General features: G+C 49.7%; 1 protein-coding gene across 1 annotated transcript in view; it reads left to right on the top strand.

The window, feature by feature from the left end:
• The window catches only part of LOC135226564 (ORM1-like protein 3), a 114,798-nt gene that overhangs the window by 63,844 nt on the left and 27,005 nt on the right, over positions 1-23,949 (top strand). The window contains exon 2 of the mRNA XM_064266242.1: positions 22,822-23,012. Coding sequence (XP_064122312.1) covers positions 22,842-23,012 — 171 coding nt within the window. The 5' untranslated portion in view covers positions 22,822-22,841. The remainder of the gene's footprint in view (positions 1-22,821; positions 23,013-23,949) is intronic.

Below are 23,949 nucleotides of genomic sequence, written 5' to 3' on the forward strand. Positions count from 1 at the left end.
CTCGGAGGATGAAATCATTAGTAAGGAAGGATTTTCTAATTACAAAGTTCTTTCGTCCCTTCTTTTGGAAGAATATGGAGATTCTTTAACTCCAGCCGCTCCTCCTTCTCCGCGCTCTCTCTTTTCGAGCACGAAAGCGCACAAGTCTTCCTCTTTCCTGAAAATGAAGCCTGCTATATCCATGAGGAGGGCACTACAATCTCTTGACTCCTGGTTCAAGAAAAATTAGGAGTTAGGAAGGACAGTCTTTTGTATGCCTCCTGCTAAACTTAAGGGTAGAAGAGGCATATGGTACGAAACGGGAGAGAATATGGGATTGTCTCTGTCCGTTTCAGCTGAGTCAGACTTCTCGAGTTTAGTAGACTCATCGAGAAGACACGCCTTAAATTCAGCAAAAGCAACATGGGGTCTTTCGGAAATGGACCACCTCCTCAAGGGACTTTTTCACACTTTAGAAGTTTTTAACTTCCTGGATTGGTCCCTTGGGGTTCTTGCCAAGAAGTCTCATGAAAAGGAACAGCTGAACCCAGAAACCTTAAATAGCATCCTCACATGCATTTGATAAGGCGTTCAGGATGGATCGGCGGAAGTACTGCTCCCTCTTTGTGCAGGAATTTTAAAGAAGAGGGCGGTTCACAGTGCTTTCCTCACGAAGGCCGTCTCTCCTTCGCAGAGGTCCGCCTTATTGTTTGCGCCTCTCTCAGAACATCTTTTTCCTTCTCAGTTGGTGAAAGACATTGCTCATTCACTAACTGAAAAGGCCACTCAAGACCTCCTTAGACAATCCTCAAGAAAAAATAGACCTGTGGCTAGTGAGGAAAAGAAAGGGGCTCGTCCAACTCAGCAACAGCCCTTTCGAGGAGGCCCTCCAACTAGATCTATCGCCAGAAGGAGGTCAACTGAGAAAAGGGGGAGGTCTTCCTTCTGTTCCTTTAAGAAGGGAAAATGAGAAATCTATCCTCCAAACACCTGTAGGAGCCAGGTTACATTTCTTTGCGAAAGCCTGGGAAGACATAGGATCAGATCCTTGGACGATGTCAATCATCAAGAAGGGTTATTACATCCCATTAAAGGACAGCCCTCCCTTGACAACATCACCGAGGGAACTGTCAGCCAGATACAGGGACCCTGTTCTGATGGATACTCTTCGTCAGATGGTGGAACAGATGTGGGACAAAAGAGCAATAGAGCTGGTACTGGATCACAGCTCTCCGGGGTTTTACAATCGCTTGTTTCTTGTAGCAAAAGCCTCGGGGGGATGGAGACCAGTACTGGATGTAAGTGCGCTGAACAAATTCGTAGAACAACAGAAGTTCAGCATGGAAACGTCTGCTTCAGTCCTTGCAGCACTGCGTCAAGGAGATTGGATGGCGTCCCTAGACCTTCAGGACGCATATTTCCACATCCCGATTCACCATTCGTCGAGGAAGTACCTTCGATTTATGTTCGAGGGAAGGATCTATCAGTTCAGGGCCCTGTGTTTCGGCCTTTCCACGGCTCCCCAAGTCTTTACGGACGTGATGAAAAATGTAGCAAGACACTTACATTTGAAAGGGATAAACGTCTCCCTGTACCTGGACGACTGGCTCATCAGAGCCAGGTCTCAAAAGCAGTGTTTGGAGGATCTGTCAACAACGCTGGAATTGACAAAATCATTGGGATTGATTGTGAACCTCGAGAAGTCTCAGATGGTCCCCAGCCAGAACGTGGTTTATCTGGGGATTCAGATGGATTCTCGGGGTTTTCGAGTTTTTCCCTCTCAAGAGAGAATAAGGAAAGGCTGTGCCACAGTATCGAACTTCTTAGAGAAAGAGCGCACTTCAGCGAGGGAATGGTTGAGCCTTCTGGGGACCCTTTCCTCGCTCGAACAGTTCTTTCCCCTAGGAAGACTACATCTTCGTCCGCTTCAGTTCTTCCTGAGAAGGAGTTGGAGTTGGAAGACAGGACAGCTCTCGGACACGTTTCCAATCTCGGAGGAAATAAAAAATCATTTAAGGTGGTGGTTGATTCCCTTAAAAGAAAACAAAGGAGTATCACTGGAAGTACGGAACCCAAACCTGACATTGTTCTCAGACGCGTCGGAGTCGGGTTGGGGTGCAACCTTGGGATCCAAAGAAGTGTCAGGCACCTGGTCGGCAGAACAGGTTCATGGCACATAAATTGCAAAGAGCTTTTAGCAATTCACCTTGCGCTAAAGAGCTTCGAACACATGGTCAGAGGCAAGGTCGTACAGATAAACTCAGACAATACTACCGCTCTTGCTTATGTCAAGAAACAAGGAGGGACTCACTCTTTCGCTCTATACGAACTGGCAACGAGGACCTGGTGATTTTGGGTCGCGAACCAAAGGAAGGTAGTTCTTCTAACGAGGTTTGTCCAAGGGGAGAGAATGTATAGCGGACAGACTGAGCAGGAGGTTCAGGTCCTTCCCACAGAATGGACACTCCACTCAGAAGTCTGTCGGAGCCTTTGGTATCTTTGGGGGAAGCCTCAAATAGATCTGTTCGCCACATTCCTCTCCAAAAGGATAGACACATTTTGTGCCCTAGTAGAAGATCCCAGGGCTTATGCAACAGACGCCTTTCTCATGGACTGGTCAGGGCTAGATGTTTACGCTTTTCCCCCGTTCAAGGTACTGGGGGAAGTAGTCAGAAAATTCGTGGCATCCGAAGGAACCAAAATGACTCTGATTGCTCCGTATTGGCCATCTCGGATTTGGTTCACAGAGGTAGTGGAGTGGACAGTGGACTTCCCCAGATCTCTTCCAAACAGGATAGATCTGCTCAAACAACCCCACTTCGAGAGGTACCATCAAAACCTACCCGCTATTGCTCTGAATGCCTTTCGACTATCGAAAGACTTGTCAGAGTGAGAGGGTTTCCTCGCCAAGGGGCTTGCAAGCGCAATTGCTAGAGCCCGCAGATCATCTACTAGGCGAGTGTACCAATCGAAGTGGGAGGTTTTCAGAAGTTGGTGCAGGTCGAAGAAGCTGTCCTCTTCCAGTACCTCTGTGACCGAAATTGCGGATTTCCTTCTGTTTCTGAGAGAAAAGTCGCATCTCTCTGTACCCACTATTAAGGGGTACAGGAGTATGCTTTCAGCTGTCTTTAGAAACAAGGGATTAGATTTAACGAATGATAAAGATTTGCATGACCTCATTCGTTCCTTTGAAACATCAAAGTCAGCGGAACCTAGGGTTCCAAGCTGGAACTTAGATGTGGTCCTTAAATTTCTATCCTCCGAGGAATTCGAACCACCACACACGGCTTCATTTCGTAATATCACTAGAAAGTGTTTATTTCTGATGTCTCTTGCAACGGCAAAAAGAGTCAGCGAGTTGCACGCCCTTGAATCACGAGTCGGCTTCAAAGGAGACTCTGCAATTTGTTCATTCCAGTCTCTCTTTCTTGCCAAAAATGAAAACCCTTCGAATCCCTGGCCCAGGAGCTTCGAGGTAAAAGGACTTACTAGTTTGATGGCAGAGAAGCAGAAAGATCCCCTTTGCCCAGTTTAGCTTCTTAAATTCTATCTGGACAGAAAGAAGCAGTTGAGGGGTTCGAAAAAAGGTCTATGGTGCTCAGTAAAAGATCCCAAGAGACCAATGTCCAAGAACGCCTTAGCCTTCTTTGTTAGAAGTGTTATTACAGAGGCTCATAAGAATTGTCCAGATGATTCTTTTAATCTTTTAAGAGTGAGAGCCCACGAAGTAAGGGCAATCGCAACGTCTATTGCGTTCCAAAGAAATATGTCACTTAAAAATATTTTGGATGCAATTTATTGGAGATGCAACTCTGTGTTTGCATCTCATTACTTAAAAGATGTGCGAGTTACGTATGAGAAATGTTTTTCTCTAGGTCCGTTTGTGTCAGCACAGACGGTTCTGGGTAAGGGAGCTAGCACCGATCCTTAATAAGTGTATGTAACCCTCTTGTCGGATGTGTTCTTGAGTTTCCTGTGCATGGAAGTGTCAGGTGTCGCACAGGCGGCCTTCACTTCTCTTCACTAGGAGATCGAGTGACAGCTGACTTTTAGAGGGGTACAAAATTTTTTTTTTTTTTGTACTATTGTATGTGTGGTTATTGAGTTTTTGGTTGTTTGCTAAGAGTTTGGGGATAGCTCTTGGCAATCTTAGAACTAACACGGGTGTTAGGTTTGGGTGATCGGGATCGGTTGTGTGCTCCTTAAATGAAGGCGTGTTGTCATATAAGTGGATTAGCACCCATTGACAAATGCCAGTTAGGCTCTGCCGAGTAAGTGGATGATACCCCATCGACAGACCCACAAGAACTCTTGGCCACAGATCACTATCTCGCTAAGGCTCTTGAGGTGAAGCAGACTCCTGGACAGTAGTCACGAAGTCTTCCACCTGATAAGGTAGGAACCAAGGTCTATAAATACCTACAACATATGTTGTTTACCTGTCTAGTCAGTAGTTAGCTGTCTCTTGCCCTCCACCAAAGGGTGTCAATCAGCTATGTATATATCTGACAGGTAAGTTGAATGTATGAAAATGATATTGTTATGATACAATAAAGTTTCATACATACTTACCTGGCAGATATATACGATTGAAGACCCACCCAGCCTCCCCGCAGGAGACAGGTGGAAGAGAGAATCTGATTAGAAAACGGGAATGGTTCCTAGTCCTGCCTCCCAGAGCAGGGCGGTAGATCACCTGACCTACCTGTAGCGAGTGCCGCGAAATTTGAATTTCTGTCGGGGACGACGGAGTCGATAGCTATGTATATATCTGCCAGGTAAGTATGTATGAAACTTTATTGTATCATAACAATATCATGATTCGTGATCCAGGACAAGATATATCAATTCAGAGCCCTTTGCTTTGGTCTTTGCACGGCACCTCAGGTCTTTACAAGGATGATGCCGAACGTGGCGAAGTGGCTTCATCTGTTAGGTGTCAGAGTCTCCCTCTGGAGGACACGGACCTCACATTAGAATTAACAAGGCAGTTGGGTCTGATGGTGAACCTGAAAAAGTCACATCTGATCCCCACACAGGAGCTAGTTTATTTGGGGATTCTGATATCCTTAGTGACTTTTCGGGCTTTTCCGTCCCCCGAAAGGCAGACCATGTGCCTTCGGAAAGTGCAAGAATTCCTAGCGAAAGACCAATGCTCGGCGAGAGAGTGGATGAGCTTGCTGGAGACACTCTCTTCGCTAGAGCGGTTCATTTCCCTAGGGAGACTTCACATGAGGCCCTTACAGTTCTTTCTGAACGAAGTCTGGCCAAGAAAATCGCAACCAGATTCCTTCCTGTTTTCAATTCCTTTAAAGATAAAGGAGGAATTAAAGTGGTGGCTAGCCCTGGAAGGTTAGCAGGGGTGGGACTGCACTCCAGCAGAGGAACCCAGACCTGATATTATTTTCTGACGCGTCAGACGCAGGCTGGGGAGCGATGCTGGGCCCTCGAGAGGAGTCAGGCCTTTGGAATGAAGAGGAAAAAGCTTGGCACATAAACAGGAAGGAACTGATGGCGATTTTCTTGGCTCTGAAAACGTTCAGACCGTGCATCAGCGGCAAAGTGGTGCAGATAAACGCGGACAATACCACAGCTCTGGCATACGTACGCAAACAAGGAGGGACCCGCTCGGTTACTCTTTGCAACTTGGCGAAGGAGATTCTTCTGTCAGAGAGCGAGAACGTCCCCACCCTTGCTCACCAGGTTCATTCAGGGGAGAAGAATTCGATAGAGGCGGACCTGTTTTGATCAGGGAGGGACAAGTGCTTCGAACGGAGTGGATTTCTTGCATCAACAAAGTATGCCAGAGGCTGTGGAATCTTTGGGGCAGCCCAGTGGTGGATCTTTTCGCTACCGCAGCGACGAAGAGGTTACCGAATTACTGTTCTCCAGTCCCGGACCCTCTTGCAGTCGCAGTAGATGCCTTCCTACTAGACTGACCGGGCCTAGAACGCGTACACCATTTCCCCCGTTCAAGATTTTACGGAGGGTAATGAAGAATTCAGAGAAAGTCAATGAACAGGCTTACTCTAATAGCTCCCATATGGCCGGCCCAACGTGGTTCACAGAGTACTGGATGGACAGTGGATTCTCCGAGAAGACTACCCACGAGAGTAGATCTTCTCAAACAACCCACTGTCGACAGGTTCGACAAGAACAACCTCGCTCTTGGTCCCTGACTGCGTTCATACTACCGAAAAGACTTGGCAGAGCAATGGGGTTTTCTAGAGATAGCAGCGAAGGCAGTTTGCTAGAGCAACGAAGAGCTTCAACTAATCAAAGTGTACCAGTCGAAGTGGGAGAACTACTTCCGTAAATGTGCAAAATCGGAAGGTTTCTTCATCCAGTACCTCTGTGACCCAAATTTGTCCGATTTTCCTTTTGTATCTGAAAAGTAATGTGGGTTTGGCAAATCAAACCATTAAAGGATACAAAAGTATGTTTTATCTTCAGTGTTTAGGCACAGAGGATTAGATCTGTCCAATGACGCAGATCTAGAGATCTTCTCAGATTCATTTAATACAAAGAAGGATCAACACTGCAGAGTGCCTTCTTGGAATCTTGATGTCGTACTCAAGTTTTTAGGAAGGAGGATAGGTTTTGAACCTATGAACAGTGCTTCGTTGAGAGAGAATATCGAAGAAAAACTATATTCTTGGTAGCCTTAGCTACAGCTAAGAGAATTAGTGAGCTGCAAGCTATTAACAAACAAATAGGCTGGAAGCACAATAAAGCGGTTTGTTCATTCCAGGAAGATTTCTTAGCCAAAAATGAGAATCCTTCACATCCTTGGCCTAGGTCATTTGAAATTACAGGACTGGCCGATCTAGTAGGTCAAGAACAAGAAAGGGTTCTTTGCCCAGTAAGAGCCTTACGTTACTACGTAGAAAGGACAAAAAGCATTAGAGGGGCCTCAGGTTCTCTCTGGTGTTCTGTGAAAGATCCTACTAGACCCATGTCTAAAAATGCTATGGCTTTTTTCGTAAGAGAGGTCATTAAGGAAGCACATTTGCTGTGCCAGGAAGAATGCTTCGGTTTGCTTTAAAGTTAAAGCTCACGAAGTGAGGGCGGTAAGCTACGTCCTTGGCATTCAGAAAAAATTTGTAGCCCTCAAGGGAAACATTATAGGACTCTACGTTTTTGGAGGACAAATTCAGTCTTTGCGTCGCATTACCTCAGAGACGTGAAGACAACTTTTGATAATTGTCAAACGTTAGGCCCGTACGTATCCTCAGGTACAGTACTGGGCAAAGGAGTATCCACCATATAACCTACTAACATGCTAGGCTATTATTTTAATTAGGTTATAGTGTTTTATGGTTGTCTGAGAAGGTTATTGCCTGCTTAGTTTATGGTGTAGTTTTTTCGTTATAGTGATTGTGTGTGGTTCAGGTGACTAACTTTCCTAGCATGAATGCCCGTGGTAAATGAGGGCTAGGGTTTTCTGTCAGCAAATTGGTCATGTCCAGTTGTCCAGACCCTTGTTATTAGCTTTCTCAAACACAGGTCACATCCTAGTTGAGAGCTACTAAGGTTTAGCAGGCTAAGAGGCAGGACCTACGAAGTCAGCTACCTTAGCAGGTAAGGAACCTAATAGTAATTTTAAAAATTAGTTAATTTTTAAATTATGACGATGTTGCTGTCTATGACCCACCTCCAAATGTGTCAATCAGCTATATATATACCTGCCAGGTAAGTGTCATGCATAAAAATGATATTGTTATGATACAATAAAGTTTGTTCATGCCACTTACCTGACAGATATATATATAGCTGTATTTTCTGACGTCCGACAGAAATTTCAAAACTCGTGGCACACGCAGTGGGTGGCCAGGTGGTAGTACCCATTCCCGCCGCTGGGAGGCGGATATCAGGAACCATTCCCATTTTCTATTCATATTTTTTTCTGTCGCCGGTCGGTAAACATCTGTTTACAGACCTCTGCTCAGGATTTTTTGGAAATTGACTCGCTTTTAAGTATCTGATTGATTTTTTTGGTATTGAATTGGATTGTTTGACTTGGCATGCGCGATAGTGGACCGTTTTTTTTTGTTTTTTTTATTTTGGATCGATTTTTTTTTTTTTCTTTTCTATATAAGATATGTCTGGATCAAGTGTTGTGAGTTTCAGAGTGTGTGTGAGGGCTGATTGTAAGTGGGAGGCTACCGAAAGCATCGTAGGACCCCCACACAGTTATGTATGAGTAGGGGGCTTAAATTGTTTTGATTGATAATCGGTGCAATGAATGTGAGAAATTGACCGATGATGAATGGAGAGTATATGAGTCCTATCGCCTTAAATTGGAGCGCGATAGGATCAGGAGGTCTTCCTCCAGGAGTGGTTCTTCCAAAGGTAAGACTAACATCTCTCCTGCATTAACACCTGTAGTGTTTACAACCCCTAAACCTGTGTTGCCTTCGGGCTCTGATTCTGTGTCGGGAGAAGCGAATGCTCTCTCTCTGATTTTGGAGTCTCTTCGCACTCTGGAGACCAAAGTGAAAGCCTTAGAAACTGGCTCGGTGCAAGTGTGTGATCGTGCCCCCAGTGTTGTGGAGGGGCGTCAGATCGGCCCCATAATGCCTCTAGGCCTAGACCTCTATCAGAATCCCAGACCCAGGGGAGTAGGTATGTCGAAAGCCGCAAGAGGGTCACGGGGGTTCTTCCCACCGATCTGGCGTCCCTTCGGCAGGCCGTGTAGCAAAGACCCAGGCTGCCAAGGACGTGCACGAGCGCGCGTCCTGAAAGAGTGCTTTTCGTCCTCCGAAGCGTCCTCCCCGCGCAAAGGGGTGAGTGCTCGGAGAGACTCTCGTCCTTTGAAAAGGGGGGACGTTTTCGTGCGGAGGACGCTTCACGTCCTCTTTTCGCCGCTTTCGTCGGAGGACGCATATGACGTTTTTCCGCCTCAGAAGAGAGGTAGGATCTCCTCCGATGAGGCGCTAGGTTGCGTGCACAGCTCGTATACCTGAGAAGCAGGTAGCTGTACCTGTGAGAAGGAAGGAGGCGTCCCCTCGCCCCTCGTCTTCTCACGGAATCAGTCCTGCTTCCTTTCCTGTTCATTCTTCCCCCAACGAAGAACATTCTTTTGTCCCTTCAGGACCAGCTTATCTCGCTTATGGCTCAGAGGGACTCGCCCAGCAGCAGTAGAGCCTAAGCGGAGAAGGACCTTAGACTGCCTGTCAAGAGGACTAAGCAGTCTCCTTCTCCTTCACCTACTCGTCTCGTTCGCTGATGCGCTTCTCCTTCGGCGATTCGCCGATCTCGTTCGTCCTCTAGAAGGACGTTACGTCAGGACGCTTTTGAGGAGGACGCTCTGTACGAGGACGTTCGGCAGGACGCTCGTCAGGACGCTTGTCAAGACGCTCGTCAGGACGCTTGGCAGGACTTCTAGCTAGGCAGGACGTTCGTCAGGACGCTTGGCGGCGCTAGGCAGGATTGTCAGGACGCTCGCCAGGACGCTAGACAGGACGCTCGGCAGGACGCTCACCAGGACGCTCGGCAGGAAGCTCGCCAGGACGTTCAGGCCGCCTTTCAAGACGTTTTTGGGGATTCTGACCAAGAAGTCGTACCCCCAGACGCTAGTTTACGCGCACAGGCACGTATGCCAGCGAAGAAGAAATGTAAGGACGCTTCTCGGGCAGGTGAGACTGCTGCGGAAGGCGCTGAGGACGCTCGTCCTCCTCAGGACGCTCTACCTTCATCGAGCAGTAAGCGTCATAAAAAAAAGACAGCCGAAAATAAAGCTGCCTCTAGCAAGGATAGGGGTCCTTTGATCAAGCCAAGACCTGACATTAGGACGCCCTCTCCTAACAGACGGTCTCCTCTTCCGTTTAGAGAAGAAGGAGAGCTGAGTAGTTCAGCTGAATCGGTTGAAGAGGAACCTGCTGCAGCCCCGTCTATCTCGGACTATAAAGTCCTCGTACGACTCTTGCGTTCTTCTTTTGAAGACAAATTTCAGCCCGCAGCTCCCAAGTCTCCTCCTTCGCAGTTTTCTTCATCTAAAACTGGAAAAACCCCGGAGTTTGTAGAGATGAAAACTTCTCTCTCAACGAAACGTGCTTTTAAAAAGCTCCAGGATTGGATGGTACGAAGGAGAGACCAAGGCAAGACGACCTTCGCCTTGCCTCCAACTAGACTTAGTGGAAAAGGGGGCATTTGGTATAGAACCAAAGAGGAAGTGGGAGTTCGTATCCCTTCTTCGGCTCAAGGAGATTTCTCCAGCCTAGTGGATTTGCAGAGGAGGTCGCTTTTACCCTCTGCTAAGGTAACCTGGACCGCGTCGGAGACTGACCATCATTTGAAGGGTCTGCTCAGGACGCTGGAAGTCTTCAACTTCCTTGACTGGTGTTTGGGAGTTCTGGATATGCAAGCGAGAAGCCCAGAATCTCTCAGTCTGGGGGAGCTGTCCAGCGTGTTCACAGCTCGTTTGGTGACTCCAGCTCAGAAAGCGGATTTGCTGTTTTCGCCTCTTTCGAACCATCTCTTCCCCCAGACTTTGGTAAAGGACCTGACGAACAGCTTACAAGAGAAGGCAACTCAGGACCTTTTGGCCAGTCTACAAGACGTCAGCCGTACCTTCAACCTCTTCAGCTGCGGTTCGACCGCCGAAGAAAGTAAAGCCCTTTCGTGGGGCTCCCCCCTCGAGAGCAGCTCCTCGAGGGAGAGGGTTTTCACGAGGAAGAGCTTCCTTTAAGCCAAAGCCTTCCAAGTGAGAAGCATGTCCTTCAGACACCAGTCGGAGCCAGACTGAAGTTTTTTGCGGGAGCGTGGAGAGAGAGAGACACGGGACTCTTGGTCCCTCAAGATCGTGGAGCAGGGGTACAAGATCCCCTTTTTTAGATCTTCCTCCTCTTTCTAACGACTCCCAGAGACCTTTCTCCATCCTACCAGGGAGAAAAGAAGAAAGTTTTGTTCGATCTCCTTCAGCAGATGATCGACAAAAGAGCGGTGGAACAAGTCGCGGACCTGGGGTCGCCAGGTTTTTACAACAGAATCTTCCTAGTACCGAAACAGTCGTCAGGTTGGCGTCCAGTTCTAGATGTAAGCAGGCTCAATCTTTTCGTGGAAAAGAACAAATTCACGATGGAGACGCCTCATTCTGTTCTGGGAGCGTTGAGACCGGGCGACTGGATGGTATCCTTAGACTTGCAGGACGCGTACTTTCACATCCCGATCCACCCTCTTTCAAGAAAGTATCTAAGGTTTGTCTTAGACAACAAAGTATGGCAGTTTGTTCCGATACGTAATACAAAACCCTCGGTCCTTTAACAATAGGGAAGGTAACTAGCGGCAGCTGGGACGGTCGTAAGCTTCGAACAAGGGGAGAACGGTAGTTAACTGCTTGTCCGGTCGTGCGCGTCGCCGCGCGCCAGGGCGGTGAAGAATCACTTTTGCTTTCGGCCGTGGTGTGACAGGACGTGTTCGTCATCGCTCTGCCGCTATTTTCGTCGTGTGCTTTGATGTTACAATTTCTTCTGACTGGTTTGTGTGTGGTCTTGAATGAAATTGTAAGTACTTTGTTTTCATTTTTCATTGAGTGAAGATTAATTAATCATGGATCAAGAAGAGCTTTCGCCGCGCCCACCAACTGCCCGTAGAGTGTGTCCCGGGTTGGCGGGGCGTAAATGCGGCGGATTCCGCTCTTACCCGATATTGATCCTCAATGAGTTATGTTTTCGGTGTCGGGGGCGAGAATGCTCCCGAACCGAACCATGTGATGTATGTGTAAATTGGTCCGAGGCGCAGTGGGTGCTGTACGAGGGTAGGAAGAGGCGTAGGTTGACCAAGGAGTCGTCGGAAAGCTCTCCAGCGACTCCTTTGGTTTACGGATACCTCGTCATCCTTCCTGCCTCCAGCTCAGCCCCACGATTTGCGCCTTCCCCTGCGGGGGGGGTTTGGGGGTTTCGGAGTCCTTCTCCTCACTCGATCCGTCGAGTGTGGAGGAGGGTGCCCGATACCCGGATGTGGCAATTGTATTCGGGGTCTTCCGTCCGCTCTGGGTGGGGTTCGTCCTCCCCCAGGCGTGAGGGTGCCCCTCTAACTGAACCCGACTGTTCATCCCTCAGGTGTGCCTTCTGTGAGTGACGACCTTGGACAGGTGTGGGCGTCGTTGGGACTGCAGGGGGGGGGGGGGCGCCCCCAGTATCCAGGGCTTGATTCAACGGCTAGCGGGGTCGGCAGTGGTAACTCATGGTGTGGTTACAACTACGACCAATACAGTGTCAACACCAGCGTACGCCGCCCCTCCTCATGTGGTGTATACGCAACACATTGCGTCAGTGACTCCAAACGGCGTCAATTCAAATGCCGATCGCTGCCGTGCCTAAGAGGGGCGTGCCGCCGCCACCTGGGTTTTATGTGCTGCCGACGCCCGACTTTCGCTGCCCCAAAAGTTCGCCCCTGGATCTACCGCCCGTCCCAATGATGAGTTTGGCTGAGATGGAGAGGTCTTGTGACGCCGGATTATGCTGCCGTACCTGCCGTACCTGCAGCGAGTTGTTGCTGGCCCAGCCCTCGCGCCGCTCCTACGAAGCGCGCGGTGCGGGACTCTAATGTGATGTTGCAATGCTGGTGCTGGTCCTGCTGGTGCTGGTCCTATTGGTGCTGGTCCTGCTGCTGCTGGTCCTGCTGGTGCTGGTCCTGCGGTGCTGGTCCTGATGGTGCTGGTCCTTGCTGCTGCTGTTCCTGCCGCTCCTGCGTGCCTGCCCCTGCCCACGTCGCGTCTCGTCATGGAGGTGCTGCACCGGTCTCAGGTCTTTCCGGTACAGGATCAGTCGGGGCGTGTTGCTTCGGCAATTGGCCCGACTTTTCCGTGGATGGAAGACCTGACGTCCGTCCTGAGAGAGCTGACGAAGAAGAGGAAGAAGAAGAGGAAGATGTCGTCGTCGTCTTCATCGTCTTCTTCGTCGTCTGTTGCCGCCTCTTCCCCTTCGACTTCTAAGGCTTCCAAGCCGAAGAAGAAGAAGGCTGCCTCCTCCCCCCCTAAGAAGGCTCCTACGGGACCTTCGAAGGGCCCGTCTCGCTCTGGCGTGACGGGGGGTGCTTCTGCTGGTCCTCCTGTTCCCCTCGGGACGGGGCCCGTCTCCTCTTCTGAGAAGAAGAAGAAGACGGGGACCAAGGATGTGCTGGCTACTGCTGGTACATCCGCGCCTGGTCTTAGTAGCACTGCTGCTAAGTCAGGTACCGGCTCGACTTCTCGTTCGCGAGAAGGTCCGAGTGTACGGTCTCCTTCGGGCGACCGTGCAGCCAACGTCAAGACGCCTGAGCTTGACTCACCGTCACGACAGAGGCACGGAGCAGAAGACTGTCGAGAGTCGCGCAAGTGACGCTCGCCAGGCCAGCGGCGCTCTCGTAGCGACCAGCCGGTAACTCGGGTGACGTGACGGTCTCTGACCGGCCACGGGTTGAGGCTGAGAAGAGGTCCCCCTCGACCAACGCACCAGCTTCGCTGGTACCAGCGGTTTGACGTGCCGTGAGGACGCTCACCGGTCTCACCGCGAAAGCGAGCTCTGCAGATCACCTGACCGCCGCTCCCACAGGGACCGGACGGAGACGGTGGCCAGCAGCAGCTCGTCTGACGCACGAGATCGGGGTCGACGTGCTCAGTCGAGCCGCTCGCCACAGGTGAGCGGCACGACCAGGCCTGCAGTACGATCCCCACCGCGGGTTGGTGATCGGCTGCAGCCCCCCACGTACGCTGGTCCTGCCAGCGAACGGGGGGGGAGCGTCAGGTCTGTCTCTCCTATACCTCAACTTCCTCGGGCTACACCGGGAAGAGCGAGGTACCCAGGAGTGATCGTGAGAGGTGCGCCGCTCACGATCCCGCCACGATGCGCACGAACCAGGCATGGTTGTAGGACCAGCCAGGTCGTACGCGCAAGTGGTTGGAGGCGACCGTCAGGGGTCTGTTGCTGTTCCTCCTTCGAAGGAGGAGGGCTCGAGAGCTGCTCCTGTTGGAGGGACTGGACGTCCTACTCCTCAGGACGCTGTAACTCCTGAGATCCAGAGGAACTTTGCCCAGGTTATTGCGCTGATTCGTCAGCACAAACGACCTGGGGGAAGGATCGCCGCTACCACCATCTGAGCCCACGTCCCGGCTCGAGTCATTTTGGGGCCCGAAGAGGGAACCCAAATTGACGGTGGGACTGCCGCGATCGGAGCTTGCAGACTCAGTCCTTGACCAGGTGGAGTATTTCGTCTCAGGACGGGAGGACTCACTTAAGTCAGGACGGTCTTCCAGCTACTTCCTCCTCCTCTGCAGCGACAGCGGAAGTTCTACGTGCCATCAGTAGATCCAATACCGCCCAAACAGGTTAACCCCGGAGCTAGCTAGGCTAACTCCAGGTGTGTCCCTGCAGCAGCTCCTGTCAGAGAACCTATGGTTCTCGCAGCAGGAGGCACTGGGCCTGGAAGCTACCGCTATGGCAGCTTTCCAGGCAGTCTCTTGGTTGGATCTGTGGTCCCTCACAGTATCCAAGGTCGCGGCCGACGCCGGGGGCGCTGCCCTCGAAGACGACCCCAGACTTCAGGAGGACTGCCAGTCTGGAGGTAGAGCCATCTCCTACCTCGCCCATCAGACGGCAAACCTGTGGGCCAACTTGGTTCTCCGTCGTAGGGACGCTGTCCTTACACGAGTAGCCAAGGGGGCCGGGCGTGAAGCGGTAAATGGACTACGTAAAGGACCAATGAAGAGTTCCTCCGCTCTCTTTCCCGAAGAGATGGTGGACGCTGCGGTGGAAAAGACGGCGCACTGATGACAGTGACCGTCTGGTTCACCAGGCAGTTACGAAGGTTTCTGGGCAACCTCGTACATCTGCGGCTAAGCCTAAGAGTTTAGCTAGCGCTTCCTCGGCTGCTAAGACGGCTGCTCCATCGAAGCCCCGAGGAAAGACTCTTCCTGCTTCAAATTCTAGTAAAGGAGGCCGTAACCAGCCCTCCTCCCAGCCCCCTCCTTTTCCCGAGGAGGTGCTGGGAAGAAGTCGAAGCGAGGTGGGAAACGCTAGGGACGGCGTTCCCCCTCACCAGCTGCCGGAAGTGGGGGGGTGCCTGGCGAGCCATTGGGCAACTTGGCAGCGCTACGGTGCCGAGACCTGGATAGTAGACGTCCTTCGGGAGGGATATCTACTACCCTTCGAATCTCGGCCACCCCTCACCTCCAAACCCGGTCCATCTGCAGACATATGTTCTGGGATCCTCAAAGGACGACGCTCTTCGGCAGGAGATCAAGACCATGCTGACCAAACGAGCTGTAGAAGTCGTAGTGGATCGGTCACCGGGCTTTTACAGCCGCCTTTTCTTAGTGGAAAAAAGGCATCGGGGGGCTGGCGCCCGGTGATAGATCTCTCTCCCCTGAAACCGATTTGTTCGCCAGACTCGGTTCAAGATGGAGACGGCACGTTCCGTGCTGGACTCCATCAGGGAGAACGACTTCATGCTTTCAGTGGACCTGAAGGATGCGTATTTCCAAATACCCATCCATCAGTCCTCCAGAAAGTACCTCCGCTTCATCTTCGACGGGACGGTGTACCAATTCAGGGCACTCTGCTTCGGTCTCTCAACCGCCCCACAGGTGTTCACGAGAGTGTTCACGCTGGTGTCTGCTTGGGCCCATTCGCACGGGATACGTCTTCTGAGGTATCTCGACGATTGGCTGGTCCTGGCGAGCTCCCGCTCGCAGTTGCTGCAGGACAGGGATCGACTTCTAAAGTGTCGACGATCTGGGGATCGTGATAAACTACGAGAAGTCCGATCTCGAACCCAAGCAGAAGATGAAGTACCTGGGTATGCTGATCGATACGGTAGCAGCTCAAGTCCGCCCCGCAGACTTGAGGATCAGCAAATTCAGGGAGGCAGCCGGCGGTTCCTGTCTCGGCAGGAACAGGCAGCTCAGCATGGCAAGTCGTGATCCGGCCACCTGTCGTCACTCGAGAAGTTAGTTCCTCACGGACGTCTTCACCTGCGGTCTCTCCAGTGAGACTAAGGGAGAGTTGGTCACAGGTAAAGGATCCACCTTACTTCCCCGTGTCCATCACGGAGAAGGTGAGGCAGGACCTAGCCTGGTGGCTCGACGACAGGAACCTCTTAAGAGGAGTGCCCCTACGCACTCCCCCCCCGGAGATGCTGCTGTTTTTCAGACGCATCGACCGAGGGATGGGGCGCACACCTGGAGGAGTTGCTGGCCTGCAGGTGTGTGGACCATCACGACAAGCACCTTCACATCAATGTCCTGGAACTCAAGGCGGCGTTTTACGCTCTCCAAGAGTTCCAAGACCGCTTGATGGGACATCAGTGGTGTTGATGTGCGACAAACACCACGGTAGTGGGCATACGTCAACAAGCAGGGGGGCCTAGTGCTCTCCCGCTACACCAGTTGACGGTGCAGGTGCACGAGTGGCCACGGCTCATTCGATAGAGCTGTCAGCACGCTACATTCCAGGCAAGAGGAATGTAGTAGCGGACAAGCTCAGCCGTCGGGATCAGGTAATAGGGACCGAGTGGTCCCTACACCCAGAAGTGGCGGAAAGGCTCTCAACCTGTGGGGGCGTCCAGTCATAGACCTGTTCGCCACCCGGCACAACAAAAAACTTCAAGTTTTTTGCTCAGCCGTGCCGGACCCATGGGCAGCTGCAGAGGACGCTCTTCAAACACCCCTGGGACAACCTCGTTCGTTACGCCTTTCCTCCCTTTTGTCTGATTCGGAAAGTGATCAGCCGAGCGCTGGTCACTCCCAATCTCAGGATGATCCTGTGGCTCCCAAACGACCTCAAGCCGTTTGGTATACCGGACCTGCTGGCTCTTCTTGCAGAAGAACCGAGAGAGATGCCCCACTGGCACAACCTTCTAGCCCAGCCACACGTAGAGCGGTACCACCGAGCAGTCCAGTCCCTACAACTTCACGGCTGGCTGTTATCCACCATCTCTTGCGAACGAGAGGCTTTTCTCGCAGCGCAGCACAGAGATGGCTGGACACGTCAGACAGTCCTCTGCAGCTGTACCAGGGGAAGTGGGCCGTCTTCTGTGGTTGGTGTCGTAGACGGGGTCTATCTCCTCTCAGAGCCACTCTTCAGCAGGTAGCGGATTTCCTCGTATTTCTTCGCCGAGAGAAGCTCCTCTCAGTACCCACAGTTAAAGGATATAGAGCTGCACTGGCACTCGTCCTGAAACTGAGGGGACTGGACATCTCGAACTCGTTCGAGATCTCCTTGCTAATGAGGAGCTTCGAAAGGTCTTGCCCACCCAGGGAGCTCAGGCCACCTGAGTGGGATGTGACTCTAGTCCTTAGGAGTTTGACTCGAAGACCATTCGAGCCACTCCGAGAGTCGTCAGACAGGGATCTGACCCTCAAGACCCTCTTCTTGCTGGCCCTGGCATCGGCGAAGAGAGTAGGGGAACTTCATGGCTGACGACCAGGTTCGAGTCTTTCACAATCCCCTCCCTAATGGATTTCACCGACAACGATACGGATGAGATGCTGCTTTTGTCCTGTGAGGGCGCTACGGCGCTATCTGAAGAAAACTCGACACCTCAGGCCTGAGTGTCGACGCTCTTCGTTAGCACTGGGGTTACAAGAAAGAAGTATCCAAGAACACGCTTTCTTTCTGGCTACGTGAGGTGATCAGGAGAGCGTACGAGGCTGATGGTAGTGACGACATCCGTACGCTCCGACCGAGAGCCCGACGAAGTCAGAGGTATTGGACCCTCTTTGGCGTTCCGCAAGAACTTCTCCGTGGCGCAGGTCCTGAAGGCAGGTGTCTGGGCCAACCAGACTACCTTCACGTCCTTCTACCTTCGGGATATTGCCCACAAGTCCTTGGATACTTTTTCCTTGGGAGACCTGTGGTGGCTGCTCAACACGTTGTGTAAGCTTACCCAGCACCCGAGCAGGCAGAACAGCATCGATTCCTGGTGTGACTGTAGGAATGAATGGTTGAATGAGAGTGCGACTGGCTTCTCTTCTCCATCTTTCTCTCTCTCTACCTGTGGGCAGAGGGTCACGGTCGTCACCATGCTGGAAAGGAATCCGATGCAGGTAAGCTACTCAACCAGAGCCCAATCTATCCCTTTAGCTAGGGATAGAAGCAAATATCCTCCACTCCCTCCAACAAGGGGGAAGGAGTGGATGCCTACTTGAGACAAACCCATAAACTTTATGTTGGCTCCTGTACAGGAACAAGTTTCTTGCAATGCTGGTACGAAGAGATACGCTTGCCTCTCTCTTAGTACTTGGCTCAGAGGTCTGACCATTGATCCTGCGGTGCACACCCGATCAATCGGACAGAGGTTTGGATCCCTCCCTTGCTCTTACGACCAGGGAGGCATTCCAAGGTTGGACGAACACCAGTCTGTTCACCAAAAAGACTCAGATTCCACCCACCAAGAAGTGAGTCTTCCTATTGTTAAAGGACCGAGGGTTTGTATACGTATCGGAACAATGACAATTTGTCGAAAATTGCATTTTATTTCCTAACTATACAAACCTGAGGTCCTTTACATAGTCCACCTCATACCACCCCTCACTCTGCAACTTTTTGCATGGGCCTAAAGCAAAAGTGATTCTTCACCGCCCGGGCGCGCGGCGCGCGACGACCTTGGACAAGCCAGTTAACTACCGTTCTCCCCCTTGTTCGAAGCTTACGACCGTCCCAGCTGCCGCTAGTTTACCTTCCCTATTGTTAAAGGACCTCAGGTTTGTATAGTTAGGAAAAATGCAATTTTCGACAAATTGTCATTTCAGAAGCTATGTGCTTCGGACTGACCACGGCTCCGATGGTGTTCACAGTAGTAATGAAGAACGTAGCGAGGTGGCTACACTCTTCGGGAATAAGAGTTTCCCTGTACCTCGACGACTGGCTGATCAGAGCGTCGTCGAGAGAGAAGTGTCGAAGGACTTGCAGTTCACTTAGCCTTAGCGAAGTCCCTGGACTTCTGGTCAACCTCGAAAAGTCGCATCTGACCCCAACACAGTCCATCGTGTATCTGGGGATTCAGATGGATTCAGTGGCTTTTCGAGCGTTTCCGTCCCAGGAACGTTCAGCGGCTAGGCTTCTAGAAAGATCTCAGCCTTTCTAAGGAAAGAGACTTGCTCGGCGAGGGATATGGATTGAGTCTGCTGGGGGACCATTCCTCGCTAGAAAGGTTTGTTTCCTTGGGAAGACTGCACATCAGGCCTCTCCAATTTTTCCTTGCGGACGAGTGGAAGGCCAAGGACGATCTCAATGCCATATTGAGAATATCGCTTCCAATCAAGAACCACCTAAGATGGTGGTTGGACCCTCAGAAGCTTCAAGAGGGCGTGTCCCCTAAGTCTTCTGAGCCCCGACCTAGTGTTGTTTTCAGACGCTTCCATCACAGGATGGGGAGCAACACTAGGGGGGAAGGAAGTGTCAGGCTCCTGGAGAGGGGAACAGGTAGCCTGGCATATAAATGTCAAAGAACTGGCAGCAGTTTTTCTGTCCCCTGCAGTTCTTCGAAAAAGAGGTTTGGAGAACAAGATTGTTCAGATAAACTCGGACAATACCACAGCACTCGCTTATTTAAAAAACCAGGGAGGAACACACTCCAGAACGTTGTTTTCACTAGCGAGAGAGATTCTGCTGTGGGCAAAGAGAAAAAAGGTGTATCCTGACGAGATTCATTGCAGGAGTGCAAAACGTCAGGGCAGACCTTCTCAGTCGTCGGGACCAAGTCCTACCGACGGAATGGACCTTGAACGAAGACGTTTGTCGGGACCTGTGGACGTTGTGGGGACGTCCACTGGTCGACTTATTCGCAACGTCAAGGACCAAGAGACTTCCTCTTTACTGCTCTCCCCGGTCCTGGATCCTAAGCCATCGCGGTAGACGCTTTGCTTTGGAATTGGACGGGCCTAGACTTATACGCCTTCCCACCATTCAAGATTCTGGGGGAAGTCATGAGGAAGTTTGCGGCCTCGGGAAGGGACGAGGTTAACCCTGATCGCTCCGAGTGGCCAGCGAGGCGAATGGTTCACAAGAGGTCATGTCTTTCCTTGTAGACTTTCCCAAGGACATTGCCCTGGAGGAAAGATCTACTCAAACAGCCTCACTTCGAAAGGTTTCACCAAAACCTCTCCGCTCTGGGTCTGACTGCGTTTCAGACTATCGAAAAGTTGGCCAGAGCGAGAGGTTTTTCGAAAGCAGCTGCGAGAGCAATCGCACATGCGAGACGTGCTTCCACAAGAGCTGTTTACCAATCGAAGTGGGCTTCCTTCAGGGCATGGTGTAAAAAGGAGGGAGTTTTCCTCTTCCTCGACCTCTGTGAACCAGATAGCTGATTTTCTGCTCTTTCTCAGGAATGTGCAGAAATTAGCGGTCCTACCATCAAGGGATATAAAAGCATGTTGTCAGCGGTTTTTAGGCACAGAGGCCTCGACCTGTCTGACAACAAGGATATTCATGACCTTTTAAAGTCTTTCGAGACCTCGAAGGTTCCTCAAATGAGACCTCCATCATGGAACCTGGATGTAGTCCTTAAATTCCTTATGTCGAGCACTTTCGAACCGCTTCAGGCAGCGTCTCTTCGAAACCTGACAAGGAAGGCTCTTTTCCTAACTTCTCTTGCGACGGCTAAGAGAGTTAGTGAGATTCAAGCGTTTAGCAAGTTAATGGGATTCAAAGGGGACAATGCTGTCTGCTCGTTGAACCCAACTTTCTTGGCGAAGAATGAAAATCCTTCGAACCCTTGGCCGAAGACTTTCGAGATCAAGGGTATGTCAAGTCTGGTGGGCCAAGAACCAGAGAGAGTCCTGTGCCCGGTCAGGGCTCTAAGTTTCTACGTGCATAGAACGAAAAAGGTAAGAGGTCCCTCAGGTAACCTCTGGTGCTCTGTGAAGAGACCAGAGTTACCTTTATCGAAGAATGCTGTTGCTTTCTTTCTAAGGGACACCATTCGGGAGGCTCATTCATCTTTGCAGAAGACTGATTTGAGCCTCTTCCGAGTAAAAGCGCACGAAGTACGAGCCGTCGCTACCTCTCTTGCCTTCCAAAAGAACATGTCAATCAAGGACATCCTTGATTGCACCTTTTGGAGGAGTAACTCCGTCTTCGCCTCACATTACCTAAGGGATGTGAGAACGATTTATGACGATTGTAATGCACTGGGGCCATACGTTTCTGCGGACACAGTATTGGGGTCCGGAAGTAGCTCTTTCCCTATCCCTTAGTTAGGTTTAGGTTAGGTTGTTGTGTTTTTAGGTTGTGGTGAGTCTTATGTGAAGATCTCCCATCCTTTAGTTAGTTTTAAGGGGTTTTTGTGAATAGTTGGTCAGGTGGTGGTCAGTTGCTTCGTTGCCCTCATTTGTATGGCCTCGATGATCTTGTCACGCTGAGGTCTCGCACCCGTTGACAGATCATCCAGAGCGCACCAGCACGACAGGTCTCCACCTGGCTGGCAACTCTGTGATTAAGCAAAAGCAGCCTTACGTGACAGTAATCACATAGTCTACTTTGCAAACAGGTAAGGAACCAAGATGTATATCATCTACTTAATTTAAGTTTCCTAAAAAATCCTATTCTGTCTCTTCCCACCATCCGAAGGTGGGATTCAGCTATATATATATCTGTCAGGTAAGTGGCATGAACAAAATGTTATTGTTATTATACAATTAAGTTTGTTCATACTTACCTGGCAGATATATATAATTAAAGTGCCCGCCCTCCTCCCCTCAGGAGACAGAGACATTAATAAAAATATGAATAGAAAATGGGAATGGTTCCTGATATCCGCCTCCCAGCGGCGGGAATGGGTACTACCACCTGGCCACCCACTGCGTGTGCCGCGAGTTTTGAAATTTCTGTCGGACGTCAGAAAATACAGCTATATATATATCTGCCAGGTAAGTATGAACAAACTTAATTGTATAATAACAATAACATTTTTATGCATACTTACCTGGCAGGTATATATAATTAAATTCCCACCCTCCTCCCCTCAGGAGACAGGGTTCAGAGAAAATCTGAGGAAAACGGGAATGGTTCCGAGCACCAGCGCCACGGGAACGGGGTGGCGATCACCTGAACTACCAGTGTACTAGCGGTTGCCGCGAGTTTTGAAATTCTGCCAGTGCGACAAGAGGATAAGCTATATATATACCTGCCAGGTAAGTATGCATAAAACTTTATTGTATCATAACAATATCATATGATTCTTCACTCATTTTGAAAAGGCCCAGAAATGTGACTCTTGATCATGCAGCTCCTATACTCCGATCAAGGTGTCAGAGGCAGGGCACTCCTCCTCGCTCCTACGACCAGGAGCAAAAACCCAGGTGTGCTGAAATCCAGTCAATTCTAGAGGCTCACTCACATTCCTTCCTTCCACCAATCAGTGAGTATTCCTAATGTAAAGGACCGAGGGGCTGTGTATTGTGGAGGAACAAGTCACAATTTTTGAAAGTAAATTGTATTTTTCCTAACTATACACACCTGAGGTTCTTTAGATTAATGCCCACCTCATGCCACCCCTCAATTTGAAACCTGGGCTGAAAGGCAAAGTGGAGTGTTTACATCCAGGCCGGCTGGCCTACCTACCTACCAGATGGTAATTGCTGCCCAACTACCTTGTTCAAGAATTTATTGGCCGTATTCCAGCCTACGCTGAAAGTAATTCCTAATGTAAAGGACCTCAGGTTGTATAGTTAAGAAAAATATAATTTACTTTAAAAAATTTTGACTTTTTCAACTTGGTTAAAAATTTTCAGATTTACTGCAAGTTGCTCCTACTGTTTAAGGTGTTGCAATATATGAGGCAATCTGGGTATGCAGTGTGTTGTTGTTATTATTATTATTATTATTATTATTATTAATATTTTGGTATTTTTTTATTTTTCAGTAAGTTCCCATAGATTGAAGATGCTGTCTGGAGGGCATGGAGAAGAAAATCCCAATTCATCTTGGCACAGCAGTCGAGGTGCATGGTTGTCGTACCTCGCAGGAGTCCTAGCACTTCATGTCTTCCTTCTCTCTATTCCCTTTATATCTGTACCAACAGCATGGACTCTAACAAATGTAATTCATAACTTGGTAAGTTGCAGTGGTTATTGTTCTAGAAGTTTTGCTTGTTATTATGGTTTGAAGTTCTAGGTTTCATGCAACGGTAAAAACTTCAACATTGCACATTCCAGTGGTGAAATGGTTTATTCTGTTACAAAAATAGTCATTAGTATAGTTTAGTAAAGCAGCTTCCACTGTGAGGAAAGACTCCATTTCTCACTATCACTGATTATAATTTTATTATTTCAATAACACTTACCAAACATTCATCTAGCTATAACTTTGCTGATAACTGTACTGGCAAAGAAAGAATTTCATATTTATATGTACTGGGTTGGGTTGGTAGGCTCTGTTTTCTACCTTCTCACTTTCAGGTAACAGAAAGTTACCAGCTTTCCACTCATTCTTTGCTGTCATATTGAGAGATTCACTTGTTAGAGTGTTGGCCATTTGAACAAATTTCACACTGATTAGTTATGGTCTGTTCTCGAATTTTATTCTTTGGACATCACTGTCATGTGAGAGTTCATCAGGATTTTGTGAAGCAAAGAATTGCTTGAATACATTTGGCTGAATTAAAGTATGCTGGCCTTTCTCACTAAGATGTGTATAGGCCAGACTTGTGATTTAGATGTAAGGAGTGTGAAGGGTGGGATATGGAGAAAATTAATATTATGGTTGAACAGCAATTAATTCAAGATTGGGAGAACAACTGTAGATTTATAGACAGTAGGAAGATAGGTAATAGGTGGTTGAAGATGAGTACTGGATGTCTTGGAGCTGTACAACATATGGTCCTATTGGAATTTATGAAGGTGTAAGCGCCTCAGTGGCGTGGTTGGTTTGGTGTTTGATTCTCACCTCAGTGGTCGCGGGTTCGATTCTCGGCCATTCCATTGAGGAGTGAGAGATGTATATTTCTGGTGATAGAAGTTCACTCTCGAGGTGGTTCGGAAGTCACGTAAAG

This window comes from Macrobrachium nipponense, chromosome 14, assembly GCF_015104395.2.
Source record: "Macrobrachium nipponense isolate FS-2020 chromosome 14, ASM1510439v2, whole genome shotgun sequence".
Taxonomy (NCBI): domain Eukaryota; kingdom Metazoa; phylum Arthropoda; class Malacostraca; order Decapoda; family Palaemonidae; genus Macrobrachium; species Macrobrachium nipponense.